We start from the raw sequence: 17,034 nt of genomic DNA, 5'->3' as shown, positions 1-17,034 counted from the left end.
TATTTAAAGCTCTGTTGATATATATGTATATATAAAGTTTATTTCATTAGAGAGCAAAAGACTGAGAAAGAGATGTTGAGAAAGGGCAAAGTGCCCCTCTGGCATATGCAGCTCTAGGGATTAAGCCCGGGCTTCACTATTTATTTATTTGTTTGTTTTATTTTATTTTATTTGTTATTGGATAGAGAGAGAAATTGAGAGAGAAGAGGGAGACAGAGAGGAAGAGAGACGCCTGCAGACCTGCTTCACCGCCTACAAAGCCGGGGCTTCACTCTTAAGTCTTGTGTGCCATTATCCTTCGTGGCTTCTGGAAGAATATTATTTAGGAGAGTTTGCTTCGAATCTGAGAAGCCCACTTCTTCCTCTCAAATCTATCCTTTGCCAGAATAGCAAGTCAGTTGTTTTTAAAAACCTTAGTTTTATATTTCCAACTATCAAGATTTTACTGAGTGTATGCCTATATCAGTTCCTTACTCCTCACACCATGCTTTCTGGCAGACAAGTCTTCACAGGATCTTATTTGATATTCCTCAGTGTTGAGAACACTTTCTGGCCCAGAAGACAATCAGGGCACTCTAAACTTCTCAGGCAGTCTGATTGGAAACTTACTATTGGAAACGTGACTTATCCAAACAAATTGGTGAACCTTTGAATGTTTCAATGAGAGGGCTCTTTCTTCTTCTTTTTTTAAGCCCCCACCCTTTATTTGATAGGATAGAGAGAAATTGAGAGGGATGAGATAGAGAGCGAAAGAGAGAGGGCAGGCTGGTGGCACACCTGGCTAAGCGCACATAGTACTATGTGCTAAGATACATTTAAGGATGCTGGTTTGAACTCCTGGTCCCCACCTGCAGGGGAACGCTTCACTAGTGGTGAAGCAGGTCTTCAGGTGTCTGTCTTTCCCTCTCTCTATCTCCCCCTCCCCTCTCCCTATGGAATGAAAAGGGCCACCAGATGCAGTGGATTCATAGTGCCCGCATAGAGCCCCAGTGACTGGAAGCAAAGAGAGAGAGAGACAGAGAGAGAGAGAGAGAGAGAGAGAGAGATCTGCAGTATTTGCTTCACCACTCATGAAGTTTCCCCTCTGCAGGTGGGGCCAGTCCTTGCGCATGGTCCTTGTGCATGGTAACTTGAGCTGCCTGAGGGCTCATCCTTTTTTTTTTTCTCTTCAAGATTTAATTTATTTTTTTTTAATGAGAAAGATAGGAGAAGTGAGAGAAAGGACCAGACATCGCTCTGGTACATGTGCTGCCAGGTACTGAACTGAGGATCTCACACTTGAGAGTCTAGTGCTTTGTCCACTGTGCCACCTCCAACACCACCTGAGGGCTCATTCTTTTTTAAAATTTTTTTATATTTGTTTGTTTATTTCCCCTTTTGTTGCTCTTGTTTAATATTGTTGTTGTGAGGGATCATTCTTAAGAGGACTGAGTTCAGAAAAGCAGTCTTGTGTTGTAGGAATCCCAGATGGCTTTGATAAAGTAGATGGGACCTGAGAGGGATTCTTAAAAAAGAATCCTACATTAATTTATTCAAAAGTAAGCACTGATAGAACTGGGGACCTATTTTGGTGGTAGAACACCTGCCTTGTATTTGAGAGGCTTTGGGTTTGATTCCTAGCACTACATTTTTTTTTTTTTTTAAAGAGCAGTCTGGGAGGTACAATGGATACAGCAATGAACTTGAAATCATGAGGTTCTGAATTCAACCCAGAATGATGCCCTAGTTCTTTCTCTCTCACACATTAGTTAAAAAAAAGTCACTTAAAAATATATTGGGTTGTTACATTACAACCGAGTTCAAGCCCCTGATCCCCATCTACAGGGGAAAAAAGCTTCATGAGTGGTGAAGCAGGGCTGCAGGTGTCTCTCTGTCTCTCTCCCTCTCCCTCCCCCTCCAATCTCAATTTCTCTATGTCTCTATCTAATAATAAATAAAAGATTTAAGAAACAAACAAAACAAAAAAATTCATTTGGACTCAGTAGATTAGCACAGGACTTGCATGCCTGAGACCCCTGGTTTGACTCCTGGCACCACATAATGTTACAGGTGAATCGTGCTCTGGTGTTTCTCACAAAATATAAAAAGAAGCTGGCAAGATAGCTCACCTGGATAGTGTGGCTGCTTTGTCATGTGCATGACCCAGCTTTGAGCCCTGCCCCCACTGCACTGAAGGACATTTCAGTGCTGTGGTGCTTTCCCCTCTTGTGTCTGTGTGTCTGTTGCTTTTTTATCTGAAAAAGTTGACCCAGAGCATTGAAACCCCAGCAGTGACAATAAATAAATAAAAGTAAAAGAAGCTTTGAGTCACTGGTGTAAGTTTAGAGATTCAGTAACATAAAAAGCAGACAAGGTATATGCTCTCTTGGAGCTGACTCATTCATGATCAAAAAATTCAGATAATCAGTGCTCCAAAACCAGTAAGATAGATTACTTTAGATTAAGCAGTCTGAGAAGACCTCTTTGAGGAAGTGACTTTCAGGCTAATACTATAATCACAAAAACCAGGCAGTCAACACCAGAATCTGTGGGCAGAGGATGCCAAGCACGTGAAGCCACTGGCTCAGGGTCAAGGAAGTAGCCCATTGGTAGAGCACATGCCTTGTATGTGTGATTCTTGAGGTCAGTCCCCAATATTGCATAAAACCAAAGGAGGGAGTCCGGCGGTAGCATAGCGGGTTAAGTTCACGTGGTGCAAAATGTAAGGATCCCAGTTCCAGCCCCCGGCTCCCCACCTGCAGGGGAGTCACTTCACAAGCAGTGAAGCAGGTCTGCAGGTGTCTATCTTTCTCTCCCCTTCTCTGTCTTCCCTGCCTCTCTCCATTTCTCTCTGTCTTATCCAACAACGACAACAACAATAATAAGTACAACAATAAAATACAAGGGCAACAAAAGGGAATAAATAAATAAATTAATTGATTAAAACAAGAAAGAAGGGTGCAGGAAGATAGCTCACATAGTAGGACATATACTTTGCCATGCACGAGGATCTGGGAGGAGGGGAAGACAGAGAGGGGGAGAGAAAGATAGACACCTGCAGACCTGCTTCACCACCTGTGAAACTGTTTTTTTTTTTTTTTTTTTAATCAGAGCACTGTTCAGCTTTGGCTTATGGTGGTGTGGGGGATTGAACCTGGGACTTTGGAGCCTCAGGCACAAGAGTCTCTTTGCATAACCAGTATACTATCCTCAGCCCCCCTCTCAATTTCTGGCTGTCTCTAGCTAATAAATAAATAAAGATAATAAAAGTAATTTAAAAAAAAGACAGAAACAAGTAAAACACCATAAATCACAGAGTGATGATTTGGTGTCCCTCTCATTAAGAAAAAAAAAAGACCACTGGCACAGAGGCTTGAACTGGTTGATGCACTGGAGAAACTGAAAGAAGGTTTTTGTGACCTGAATGAGTGAGCAGGAGAGGGCAGCCGGCTGAGGTGAGAGAATGGGCAAGGCAGGATCCCCTTTAGGTAAAGGAGTCACATTCAATAGCTAAGCAGTACATGGGATATGCTTGGTTTCTCACTGGGTTTCTAGAAGCTCAAGGAGGTTACTAGTCATCAAAGGCAAGTATTTCACAAAGCTGTGGTGTAGTGATAAGTGATCTCTGAAGATACCTGCCTTGTGTTTTCTTCTGTAGCCAGGATGGAGGTGTACACAGGGATCTGACTCGAGTACCTCTCCCCACCCAGCTGTACAATTGGGCCGCCCCAGAGGTGATCTTACAGGAAACAGCCACAGTGAAATCGGACATCTACAGCTTTTCCATGATCATACAAGAGATTTTAACAGGTAGCTCAAAGAACAGTTGGCTTGTGACCATAGTCCTTACTCTCTTAGGTTGGATATTTTCCTTTCTTGAGCTAAGCTTATTTCCTTGAGAACATAGAATAGAATAAAGACATTTCTTCAAGAAAACTTCTTTGTGCTTGTGGGAGGTATAGTCTCTCTCCAAACTTTTTCTTTTAACCTTTTTTCCCCTCCAGACTTAGGAAAGTCTAGTAAATCAACTTGCATGTATTTAAATATTTATTTCTGAATGAGGGAAGAGAGGAACTAGAGCATTACTCTGGCATGTGTAGTGCTAGGGATCAAACTCAGAGCCTTATGCTTTAGAGTTCAGCTATCCATTGCACTACCTCCTGGGCTGCTTGATAAGTTTTTTTTTAATATTTTATTTATTATAGATTGAGACTGAGAGACATTGAGAGGGTAGCTTGCTTCTATACTCTTGAAGCTTCCCCCTTGGAAGTGGGACTGGGAGCTTGAACTCAGGCCCCTATGCATGGTAATGTATATGCTCAACCTGGTACACCACTGCCCAGCCCTTCTGAGCAAAAAATTTTAATCGATTAAAGCTGGTGATGTGGTGAAGCTATCACTTGGATAGCGTTCTACTTCGCCATGTATGCCACCCAGATTCAAGTCCAGTCCCCACTATGTTGAAGGAAGCTTCAGTACTGTGGTCTCTTTCATTCTGTGCCTCTACCTAAAAATAAATGTGTAGGGATTTCTATAAGTTCCTCTTAACTTGTAAATGAAGGAGGAAAGACTGGTCTGTGAGAAGTAAATATGAAATTAGACTTAAATTAGAAAATTAGACATATATACTATCAAATAACTTTGGAAACCCTTCCAAGCTGACAGTACTCTAAAGTGAAGGAAATGGCTATATAACTGAAGGTAGAATCCTTTATGAAAGGGACACACACACGTCTAGGGAGAGAGAGGCACCACCACAGCACTGCTCTACCATCCATGGAGCTGCCCTTGGGTGCCGTAGTGTTTTCATGTGGTGCCAAGGTTTGAACCTGGCACTTCTCATATGGTAAGGGCTATGCCCTACCCACTGAGCAGACCCTCCAAGTCGTTTTTCTTTTCTTTTATTTTTTTTTCTATCTTTTTTTTTTTTTTAAACCAGAGTACTGATTAGCTCTGATTTATGGTAGTTCAGAGAATTGAACCTGAGACTGGAGAGCCTCAGGCATGAAAGTCTCTTCGTATAACCATTATGCTATCTACCCCCACCTCTTTTTTCTTTTATTATTTTCTCCCCCCTTTTTTTATTAGTCATTTAATAATGATTGACAAGACTGTGGGATATGAGGGGTAAAATTCCATACAGTTCCCACCATCGAAATTCCATATCCCATCCCCTCCATTGGAAGCTTCCCTATTCTTTATCTCTCTGGGAATATGGACCAAAAATTTTTATGGTGTGCAGAAGATGGAAGGTCTGGTTTCTGTAATTGCTTCTCCACTGGACATGGGTGTTGACAGGTCAATCCATACCCCAGCCTGCTTCTGTCTTTCCCTATTGGGGTGGGGCTCTGGGGAGGTAAGGATACGTTGGTGAGGTCATTTGCCCAGGGAAGTCAGGTTGACATCATATCATAGAAGATATAAAGCAGAACAAATTGTTTAATAATCAGGAACCTAAAGGTAAGAATATAGCAGATGAAATTTTGGGCCTTCATATTGGAAGGATCAAGGAAATCTATTTTAGGTATATTCCAAGGGGCCCATGACTACTAATTTTTGCCTGAACCCAACAGCTAACATGAAGCTGGGCTGAAAATATTGTCTGGGAAGATGGTGTCAGAGTTGAAAATATGACTGGAAAGCTGGTTCAGGGTGGAGGTATAGCATAATGGTTATGCAAAGAGACTTTCATGCCTGAGGTTCTCAAGTCTCAGGTTCAGTCCTCCACACTGCCATAAGCCAGAGCTGAGCAGTGCTCTGGTAAAAAAAAGAAAAAGAAAAAAAAAAAGCTGGTTGAGGGCAGACAGTAGCTCCCAAATATGGGGAAAGTATATAAATACCATTAACTGTAAATCCCATTGTACTGTTGGCTCTGGTTTATGCTGATGCCTGGTATTGAAACTGGGATGGACCTCCGAGATATCAGGCATGAAAATATTGAATCTATTTTGTAAGCTACTATGCTATTTCTCCCCCTAGGTAGTTTTTCTGTAGTGAGATTAATGTCTTAAGGGGTTGGGTCACTTAACTGAAGTTTTTCAATTTCATTTGATTTCTTCAATGTTACTTCTTCCTGTTGACTTTTTCCTTAATAGACAATATACCATGGGATGGCTTAGATGGCACAGTTATAAAAGAAGCCTTAACCTTGGGGAATTATTTGGAAGCTGATGTCAGACTTCCAAAACCTTACTATGATATTGTTAAGTCAGGCATCCAGGTCAAGCAGAAAGACCGAACTATGAACCTTCAAGATATACGTTATATTCTGAAGAATGACTTAAAGGTAAGTTCTGAAGTTGTTGGAAGTTTATTCTTGTATATCCATCTTAGGACAATAGGGAGTTAAGATTCCAAGAAGAAACTAGGAATCCAGTTGTAAGATTTGGAAATACCTTTTTCTGTGTTCCTGAGAAAAACACAGATTTTTAAAAAAATTATTTATTTATAAATGGAAACACTGGCAAGACCATAGAATAAGAGGGGTACAATTTCCACCACCACAGCTCCTTATCCCCCCTTCCCATAGCTTTCCTATTCTTTAACCCCGTGGGAGTGTGGACCCAGGAAACACAGATTTCTTAATGTGATAAGGACATCAAAGTATTGAGGAGGGGAGATGGAAAGAGTCAGCACATGGCACCATTCTATGAATAGCAGCTTGCTTTTTTTTTTTTTTTTTTTTTAACCAGAGCACTGTTCAACTCTGGCATATGGTGGTGCAGGGGAACTGAACCTGGGACTTTGAAGCCTCAGGCATGAGAGTCTGTTTGCATAACCATTATGCTATATGCTATGCTATATGCTCCTCTTGCTTTTTTTTTTTTTTTTCTTACCGGTATTATTACTGAGGCCAGCTGACTACAAGATTCCACTGTTACCTGGGATCCATCTTTTTCCTTTCCTCTAGATAGAGGGGAAAGGCAGAGGGGATTAGAGAAAGAGGAGAGACACCACAGCACTGCTTATGAAGCTTTTCCTCTCTAAGTGCTCCCATGTGATAGCCCAGGGCTGGAACTGGGTCATTTTTCATGGTAGTGTGTTTGCTCTATCAAGTGAGCTACCTGCCAACCCCTCCCCCAACTGTTGTTACTTTACATTTTGGTAATAACAGTAAATTAGCTAATTAGAACTTTATCAGTTCACTCAGTAAGAAGGAATTTATTTGATACTTAGATCTGTTTCTAAAACATCAGTGACTTTCAGCTCATTACGAATGTGGTCTTTGATAATATTTCCCTAATTACAGGAATTTATTGAAGGCCAGAGAACTCAGTCAACTGAGAGTCCCAGGGTGCAGACATATGAACTTCATCCTGATGTCAATGTCTGTCTGGGGTTGACTTCAGAGCATCCAAAAGAGACCTCTGACTTTGAAATAAGGGAACTGAAGGAAATGGGTATGGTATTAACTCCAAATTAAGTTATTTGGCATGAATGTGTTCTTAGAGTCACCAGATACATTTAATCAACTTCTCCAAATTACATAAAATTTCTATTGAGATAATATTGAGTCCTAAGGGAAAAGTCAAGAAACTTAAAATTAACTTAAGATGGCTCACTCAATATAGTGCACACTTTACATTTTACTTGCTTTTGATCCCCTAGCCATCACTTGGGATCACTGTGCATAAGGAAAGCTTCACATATGACGGAGCAGTGCTCTACTTTCGCTCCCTATCTGCTTCTCACACACTATCTAGAAAAAACAAATAAATAAAAGAAAGAAAGAGAAAAAGAGTCCACCAGGAGCAGAGGAATTATGTAGATTTGGAATCCAGATGATAACCCTGGTGGCAAAAAAAAATTATTGAGCACAAGGATTGGTGTAAGGATCCCATTACAAGCTCCCAGGCTTCCCACCTGCAGGGGAGTAGTTTCACAAGTGGTGAAGCAGATCTGCAGGTGTCTATCTTATTCTCCCCCTCTCTGTCTTCCTCTCTTGGTTTCTCTCTGTCCTATCCAACAACAATAACAGCAGTAACAACAACAATAATAACAACAACAGTAAACAACAAGGGTAACAAAATGGGAAAAATGGCCTTCAGGAGCAGTGGATTCATAGTATAGGCACCGAGCCCCTGCAATAACCCTGGGAGCAACAACAACAAAATATATTATTGGGCTTGGCAAGGTAACTCACTTGGATAGTGTGCTGACTTGCCATGTGTACAATCCAGGTTTGAGCCCAGACCTACTACCACATTGAAGGAAACTTTGGAGCTGTGGTCTTTTTCATTCTCTCTGTGTCTGTGCCTTCTCTATATCTATATAAAAAGTAAATAAAATATATACTTTTAAAATTATTTTATTTATTTTTTATTATAAATTATTATTTTATTTATATACTTTTTAAATTATTAATTATTTTTATTTTGAGCTCCATTCATATTCAGGTTAAATTTAGAACCACCAATAATGATCAGATTCTTTCCTTTTTCTTAAACATGTTTTATTTATTTATTTGTTAATTTTTACCAGGGCACTGCCCAGCTTTTGTTTATGGTGGTGCAGGGTACTAACTTGGGCCTTTGAAGCCTCAGGCATGGGAGTCTCTTCGTATAACCACTGTGCTATTGCTCCTACCTGATCAGCTTATTTCTAACACAATTATTCTTAGGAATTTATTTCATTTGTTCATAGTTTAAAAAAATAAAACTATTTGCTTTTTATAGAAAATGTGAAATAGTACAATGAAAAAAATACATTATAATTCCACTACCTAGAAATAATCTGCTAATATTTTGCTGTTCTCTTCCAGCCATCCCTTATAGCCCTGTTGCTTTTCAGTACATCTAGAAATTTTACAAGTTAGAGTTGGAAGGAGGCTTGCAATCAATTAACTTAATGTTCTCATATTCCTCACCAGAAAACTAAGGTTCATAAAAGTTTTGCCCTGCTCTGACTTCTAGAACTTGCTACAGAGCTGGAATCCAGGCCTTCTGATTCCACCTTAGTGACCATTCTATTTTCTCTGCCTCTTCTTGGAGCAGGACTGGGACCTCCAGAGTGGCCCTCGTTACTCTGACTCTCCTGTCCCATTATCTGGTAACTGTACACTATCAATCAAGAGAGATAGGTGGTCAGTTCTGGGTTGGTTTGTTTTGTCATTGCCAGGGCTTCACTGCTCTGGGCAAACTTTTTCAGATACAGACAGAAGCAAGGGGTCTGGACTTGAACCTGGGTTATGTGCATGGCAAAGCAGCACGCTATCCAAGTGAGCTATATTGATAGCCCTTGGTGCTATTTTTTGTGGTAGTATTCTTCCCATAGTACAATGACTTTGGGGGGAAATTTTTGTTTTTATCAGCTATTACCAAGAGCATAAGTTTAAATGACAAGAATAGTCAGACTGTTATGTGTGTAAAGAAACCTATAAATTTAGGTCAAAAGTTTCAGGCACCTGTAATTTACATGTCCTAACTATTAAATATATTTAAGACATAGTATAACTTAATCTTAGTACATTTTCCCCATGGTCTGATCACCCCTAAATTATCTATCTTTTAAAAAATATTCATTTATTCCCTTTTGTTCCCATTTTATTTTATTGTTGTAGTTATTGTTGTTGCTATTGATGTTGTCATTGTTGGATAGGACAGAGAGAAATGGAGAGAGGAGGGGAAGATGGGGGGGGGGAGAAAGATAAAGACACCTGCAGACCTGCTTCACTACTTGTGAAGCGACTCCCCTGCAGGTGGGGAGCCTAGGGCTCAAACCGGGATCCTTAACGCTGGTCATTGCGCTTTGCGCCACGTGTGCTTAACCCGTTGTGCTACCACCTGACTCCCTGAAATATCTAAACATATGTTAAAGTGAGAACTGCTCCCTAGATTAGATATAGTCTCTCGCTCTCTGTGAATGTGTCCAGTTGTTTTCTACCACTGAGAAGGAAGTAGGAAAATGTTTCTTATTACATTCTTACACCATCCAGCTAACAAGTGGAGGCATGTTAGATGTTCCATGTGGTCACTTTTGTGAGTTGAATGTTGCTGCTCTGTTCAACAGGTAGTCAGCTTCCTTCACCAAGGAGTCACTCTTCTCCCACAGAGAAAGCAGCACCAGATCCTCAGACTCCAGATCCAAGTCTGACAGCCAAGGAAACTCAGAACCAAGATACTGTTTTCCTTACGTGCTCTGTGGCAGCAGAATCTAGAAGTCCCAGCCCAGGTCAGACGAGCCTCTGTAGTTTTGAAATCAATGAAATCTACTCGGGCTGCCTGGACATAGAAGAGGACAAAGAGGAAGAGCCCCCGGGAGCTAGTTCACTTTTTGAGGGGATTAATTCAAACCAGGTAGATGAACTGAAATCCATGGAAGAAGAGTTGGAAAAGATGGAGAGAGAGGCATGCTTTTTATGTGAGGAGGAAAGCATTTCAGACGTTGACACAGAGCTCCCCATTGAGGATTGGGACTGGCAAAATGGCTCCTGTAGTTCACCCAGCATCCCTGAGACAGCCAGGGAGGCCAAAGGCAATGTAAGCAACAAGTCCATGACCGAGGAGTACATCAGTAAGTGCGTGCTGAACCTCAAGATCTCACAAACACTAATGTACCAGAATGCCGATTTGCTGAGGAATACCCAACAGAAAATAGATAAGCTTGAGATGATACAGAAAGAACAGGAGGCGCACAGGTCTTTGTGGGCATCTTCAAGAGAGTTTTCAAATGTCTATAGCTCACCTTCAGCACTGGGCCCTCCAGCTTTGAGCTATATTCCTCCCGTCATGCAGTTGCCAGGGGGCCAGCAACCAGCAGATACCAGTAGTAGTTGCCTGACCTTAATAAGGCCTCCAGAAACAGTGAGAGACTTCCAAGGAGGAAAGTTTGATAAAAGGCAGAAGAGACAAAGTGATTGTGAATGGAAATCTTTCACCAAAATCTCTGAAGACAGCACTGGGGATCAGACAGAGAAGAGCCATCAGGTAAAGTTAAGAAATGAGACACAGCCTAAGCAGAATCTGAAACCAGATTCTCAGTTGCCCCTAACTTGTGTACAAGGACTGACATGAATAAAGACAACTCATAGCAGTGTCCTCTTGGCTTTGGGAAATAATTTCACTAGGTGGAATTGCAAGGCACATACTCTTGATAACCCGCTCTAAACTCAAAACATATTCCATGACCCCCTCTGTAAATGTGTATTCCTGAGGTTGAATCATAAGATATTACTGTTTCAGGGGTCAAAATAATTAAGTACTGACATTTCAACTTACTTATGGCATCCTGGAGGGGTATTCTTAACCTCCATTCTAAATTATTTATTCAATTATTTCTTCGCAAATTTAATAAACACAGAACCAGGAAATATATACTAGGCCCTGGAACAAAGTGATGGATGAGCCACAACTCTTTCCTCTGAGTGGCTCAAACACCATTAGGGGACAGAGGGACCCGGTGGTCAAAGAAGATGTCTCTGGAAGGTTTAGGTTGGGGGCAAAGAGAGGCTACAGAGTGGCTTCTTTGTGAGCTCCTCAAAGACAAGGCCTAGATCTTGCTTATTCTGTGTTCCTTCTATTTTTTTAAATTTTATTTAAGTTATTTATTCCCTTTTGTTGCCCTTGTTGTTTTATTGTTGTAGTTATTATTGTTGATGTCGTCGTTGTTGGATAGAACAGAGAGAAATGGAGAGAGGAGGGGAAGGCAGAGGGGGAGAGATAGACACCTGCAGACCTGCTTCACCGCCTGTGAAGTGACTTCCCTGCAGGTGGGGAGCCGGGGGCTCGAACTGGGATCCTTACGCTGGCCCTTGCGCTTTGAGCCACCTGCGCTTAACTCACAGCGCTACTGCCCAACTCCCGTTTCTTCTATTTTAAAAAAAGTATCTTTATTTATTGGATAGAAGCAGAAATCAAGAGGGAATAAGGTAGAAGGGGGGGAAGGACAGAGAAACACCTGCAACACTGCTTCACCACTTGCAAAGCTTTCCTTGTGCAGGTGGGAACTGGGGGCTCGAACTCAGTTTCTTGTGCATTGTAACATGTGCTCTCAAGCAGGTGCACCACCACCCAGCCCTTCATTCTATGTTCCAACACTGAGAAAAGTGTCTGGCATATAAGAAGTACTCAGTTAATGGTCATTGAAGGAGTGAGGGGATGAATAAAAGCATCTTTCCATCACCCATGAAATCCCACTTTTTTTTTTTTTGCCTCCAGGGTTATTGCTGGGGCTCAGTGCCAGCACTACGAATCCACTGCTCCTGGAGGCTACTTTTCCCATTTTGTTGCCCTTGTTGTGGTTGTTATTGTTGTTCTAGCTGTTGTTGTTGTTGGACAGGACAGAGAGAAATTGAGAGAGGAGGAGAAGACAGAGAGGGGAGAGAAAGATAGACACCTGGAGACCTGCTTCTGCAATTGTGAAGTGACCCCCCGCACCCCACAAGTGGGAAGCTGGGGGCTCGAACCGGGATCCTTACACTGGTCCTTGTGCTTTGTGCCATGTGTGCTTAACCTGCTGCACTACTGCCCAGCTCACAATCCCACTTCTTTTTCTGTCATTTTTGTCTCATATGGGGCTGGGAATCAGACCTGTGACTAGTCTTTATACATCCCTATTTTATGGATGAGGAAACAAATACAGCAATTTCTTAGGCTAGAGCAGTCTGGGTAAGGCTTAGACTAGAGCCTAGGGCCACAGTCAGCTCCTGCTCCACAGCCTGCTGTCTTAATAATATAAGGGATGGCGCTGGGAGGTAATGCTCTCAGATGGGTGCCCGTATCACCATGTGCAAAGATCCAGGTTTAAGTTGGGAATGGTGGATTTGTATGTAACACCAAGCCCCTGCAATAACCCCTGGTGGCAAATAAAAAATGATAATAGTAATATAGGGTAGCATGGTCATAAAAATGTTGCACTTTTAAAGAGAATTATTTATTCATCAAAGAGAGTGAGAAGGAAGGAACCAGAGCATCACTCAGGCATGCTGTACCAGAGATCAAACTCAAGATCATATGCTTGCAAGTCCTGTGCTCTCTAACTGTACAAGCTCTCCAGCTGCAAGTTCTTGAGTTTTTTTCCTTCAACTTATTTTTATTATTATGACAAAGACAGAAAGAAATAGGGTTAAGAAGGAGACAGAAAGAGAGACACCTGCAACCTGCTCCACTATTAGTAAAGTTTCCCTCTGGCAAGTGGGGACCATCATTTGACCCCAGGCCCTCATACATAGTAATTTGCTTTACTGGTTGTGCCACTTCCTGGCCTAGGATTTTTTTAAAAAACATTTTATTCATTCATAAAGATGATAAGCAGAGAGAAAGAAAGAACCAGACATCACTCTGGTACATGTGCTGCCAGGGACTGAGCTTGGGACCTCATGCTTGAGAGTCCAATGCATTATCTACTGCGCTACCTCCGGAACCGCAGACTTTAAAAAAATTTTTATTTATTCCCCTTTTTGTTGCCCTTGTTGTTGTAGTTATTGTTGTCGTTGTTGGATAGGACAGAGAGAAATGGAGAGAGGAGGGGAAGACAGGGAGGGGGAGAGAAAGACAACTGCAGACCTGCTTCACCACTTGTGAAGCAACTCCCCTGCAGGTGTGGAGCCAGGGGCTCAAACCGGGATCCTTACGCCAGTCCTTGCACTTGGCGCCACCTGCGCTTAACCTGCTGCACTACCGCCCAACTCCCACAGACTTTTTTTTTTATTGTTGTAGTTATTATTGTTGTTATTGATGTCGTTGTTGTTGGATAGGACAGAGAGAAATGGAGAGAGGAGGAGAAGACAGAGGGGGGGAGAGAAAGATAGACACCTACAGACCTGCTTTACTGCCTGTGAAACGACTCCCCTGCTGGTTGGGAGCCTGGGCTTGAACCAGGATCCTCATCCTTATCCTGGTCCTTGCTCTTTGTGTCATGTGCGCTTAACCCGCTGCGCTACTGCCCAACTCCCGCAGAGTTTTTTTTTAATGTCATTTTTGTTTGTTCACTCTTCACTTGTTTCCTATCTGGGTTGGGTTCCTGGGGCTAGCATTTCTATATAAAGGTTTCTAGATAAAAGATTAATTCTGGGTGGAGGGTAGATAGTATAATGCAAACAGACTCTCATGCCTGAGGCTCCCAAGTCCCAGGTTCAGTCCCCCACACCACCATAAGCCAGAGCTGAACAGTGCTTCGGTTAAAAAAAAAAAAGAATTCCTAGATAAACATACCAATGACCAATGGAATTCTTGGGTAGATCTGGGTGTTTCTACATATATAATGACTTTGAAAATAGAATGGGAGTGAAGAGGAAGAATTCTCTCATCAAAGCACTGAAATATATTTACTGCTTTTAAAGCTGCCAACTCTTTGTTGCCTTGGAAAACAGAGCATAGGTGAACAGTTTCAGCCCATACGAGGAGCTAAGAGCAGTTTGGCAAGGAGCAGGACCCAACATGCCAGCAGGTGGGTTGAGCTTTTTATTATTCTTTTTGTCACTCTGCCTTTACCTTCCTATACTTCCCACTTAGTGATCTTCATACAGCAAGTGAAAAAGACTGTGAGTGGTGAAGAATAGTGACACAGAAACCAATATTGGCAGGTACTCTCCATAAGGACTTTTAGATAAATACCTTTAGACAACATAAAAGGTAAAATAGCTGGCAGGTTAGTCAGAGCCCGTCAATTAAAAGCAGAGTACCTTGCCTTTTCAAAACTTCCCAGATTGTTTTTCTCAAAAAAAGAAATGCCAACTATTCCATTTTCCTGTGCTCCAGAAACCAAACTATTAATATTTATTAACTTGAGGGAGAAGGAGAACTAATCAGAGCACACTCTTCCACATAACATTCCAGTGATCAAGCTCAGGACCTCATACTTTCAGTCTGTTGTACTGTCTCCCCAGCAGTGAGGCCTGTGTTCTTGGAAAGAAGCCTCACTGACTATAGAGCAACCATGAAGAATAACACTGTTACCTCTATCCTCTGAGTTCCAGCCAAAGCATTAAAGTAGCTTCAGCACAAATCACTGAAAGGATTTATACACACACTCAGGATTTTAAAGAACTAAGCTAGGCAGCCCAGGCTTTAATTGGGGGTGGAAGGGCATGGCACAGTGATGGAACCAGTGGACTTGAAAGAGAGGAAAGATCACAATACCATTCCATGGCTCTGGAATCTTCCCTTTTGCGTGATGCTCCCATGTAGAGCCTGGGGGCTTGAATGCAGATTCTTATACATAATGACATGTATGCTCTCCTACCCTAAAATGTTTTTGGACATTAATTTTCATTCTTTCTTTTTTTTGTGTGTGTGTGTGGCTCCAGGCCCCCATATACATGCAGTTCTACTGCTCCCAGGCCAACTATTTATGTATTTCTTTTTTTTAAATATTTTAATTTATTTATTCCCCTTTGTTGCCCTTGTTTTTTTATTGTTGCAGTTATTATTGTTTTTCTTATTGATGTTGTTGTTGTTGGATAGGACAGAGAGAAATGGAGAGAGAAGGGGAATATGGGGGGGGGTAGAGAGAAAGATAGACATCTGCAAACCTGCTTCACCATTTGTGAAGCGAATCCCCTGCAGGTGGGAAGCCTGGGGCTCAAACCGGGATCCTTATGCTGGTCCTTGTGCTTTATGCCACATGCACTTAACCTGCTGTGCTACCGCCCGACTCCCTATTTGTGTATTTCTAACATGTATGTGTAAAGAGAGGAAGACACCACAACACTACTCTACCACCCCTGGAGCTTCCCCTGATGTTGTGTTATATCACTCGCATATGATACGGGTGCCTTGCAAATAGCTCACATTCCTTACCAAGTGAGCTTCGCCCAAGTCATGCGTATTTTACAATTTTTATTTATTATTAACGAGAGTTAATGCCAGAGCATTATGTGATGTTGGAGCTTGAACTCAGGATCTCACACTTGCAAGTCCTTGCTCTATCACTGTACCACCTCCCCTGGCCACAGTTTTGAACATTTTATATTACCAGTATTATTTCTTTTCCTTTTTTTTTTTTTTTGTATAACCATTATGTTATCACTTTCTGAGTCTTGAACATTTTAAAGATTTCATCATCCTGTGATGCTGTTGCTAAATTGACTTTTTCCATTTTTTTTTACTTTTTCCATTTTTTAATTAGTGATTTAACATTGATTTACAAAATGATAAGATAACAAGGATATAATTCCACACCTTTCCCACCACCAGAGTTCTGTGTCCCCATCACCTCCATTGAAAATTGCATTAGTTCTCCCAAGATCACAGATATGGGTTTACTTATTTCTATAGCCATCTATCTATATTTATATATATTTGTCCACTTTTTCTGTGGTCTTAGCTTCTCTTCCTTTCTAAGTCCCACCTACTTCTGAATGTTCTTTTCTGTCCACCTCCCTCCCACCTGGGTTGTCTTCTTCTTTTTTAAGATTTTATTTATTTATTCATGAGAAAGATAGGAGGGGAGAAAGAACCAGTCATTACTCTGGTACATGTGCTGTTGGGGATTGAACTCAGGACCTCATGCTTGAGAGTCTAGTGCCTTAGCCACTGCGCTACCTCCCGGACCACAAGATTGTCTTCTAATATTACCCCTCTGGGAGTATAGACCAAAAAAAAATTTTTTTTTCCTCCAGGGTTATTGCTGGGCTCGGTGCCTGCACCATGAATCCACCTCTCCTGGAGGCCATTTTCCCCCCCTTTTGTTGCCCTTGTTGTTGTAGCCTCATTGTGATTATTATTGCCATTGCTGATGTTGTTTGTTGTTGGATAGGACAGAGAGAAATGGAGAGAGGAGGGGAAGACAGAGAGGGGGAGAGAAAGACACCCACAGACCTGCTTCAATGCCTGTGAAGCGACTCCCCTGCAGGTGGGGAGCTGGGGGCTCGCCGGATCCCTACGCCGGTCCTTGCGCTTTGTGCCACCGCCCGACCCCCAGACCAAAAATTTTTATGGGGTGCAGAATGTGGAAGATCTGGCTTCTGTACTTTTGCTTCTCTGCTGGACATGAGTGGTGACAGACCCATTCATATCCCCAGTCTGTTTCTATCTTTCCCTAGTGGACTTTTTATTTTGGAATGGAGCTTTAAGCCTGCATGCTTCCACTGCTTAGAAGAAACTCCCCCCCCCCAGA

The 17,034-nt window shown here is 41.9% G+C and overlaps 1 protein-coding gene across 1 annotated transcript in view; it reads left to right on the top strand.

The window, feature by feature from the left end:
- Positions 1-17,034, top strand: part of TEX14 (testis expressed 14, intercellular bridge forming factor) — a 134,604-nt gene that overhangs the window by 68,197 nt on the left and 49,373 nt on the right. Inside the window, exons 10-14 of the mRNA XM_060203834.1 lie at positions 3,638-3,789; positions 6,075-6,265; positions 7,229-7,379; positions 9,988-10,904; positions 14,258-14,364. Of these exons, the coding sequence (XP_060059817.1) occupies positions 3,638-3,789; positions 6,075-6,265; positions 7,229-7,379; positions 9,988-10,904; positions 14,258-14,364 (1,518 nt within the window). The remainder of the gene's footprint in view (positions 1-3,637; positions 3,790-6,074; positions 6,266-7,228; positions 7,380-9,987; positions 10,905-14,257; positions 14,365-17,034) is intronic.

This window comes from Erinaceus europaeus, chromosome 12, assembly GCF_950295315.1.
Source record: "Erinaceus europaeus chromosome 12, mEriEur2.1, whole genome shotgun sequence".
Taxonomy (NCBI): domain Eukaryota; kingdom Metazoa; phylum Chordata; class Mammalia; order Eulipotyphla; family Erinaceidae; genus Erinaceus; species Erinaceus europaeus.
Note: the sequence above shows the minus strand (reverse complement) of the source record. Positions and strands in the feature narration are given on the sequence as shown.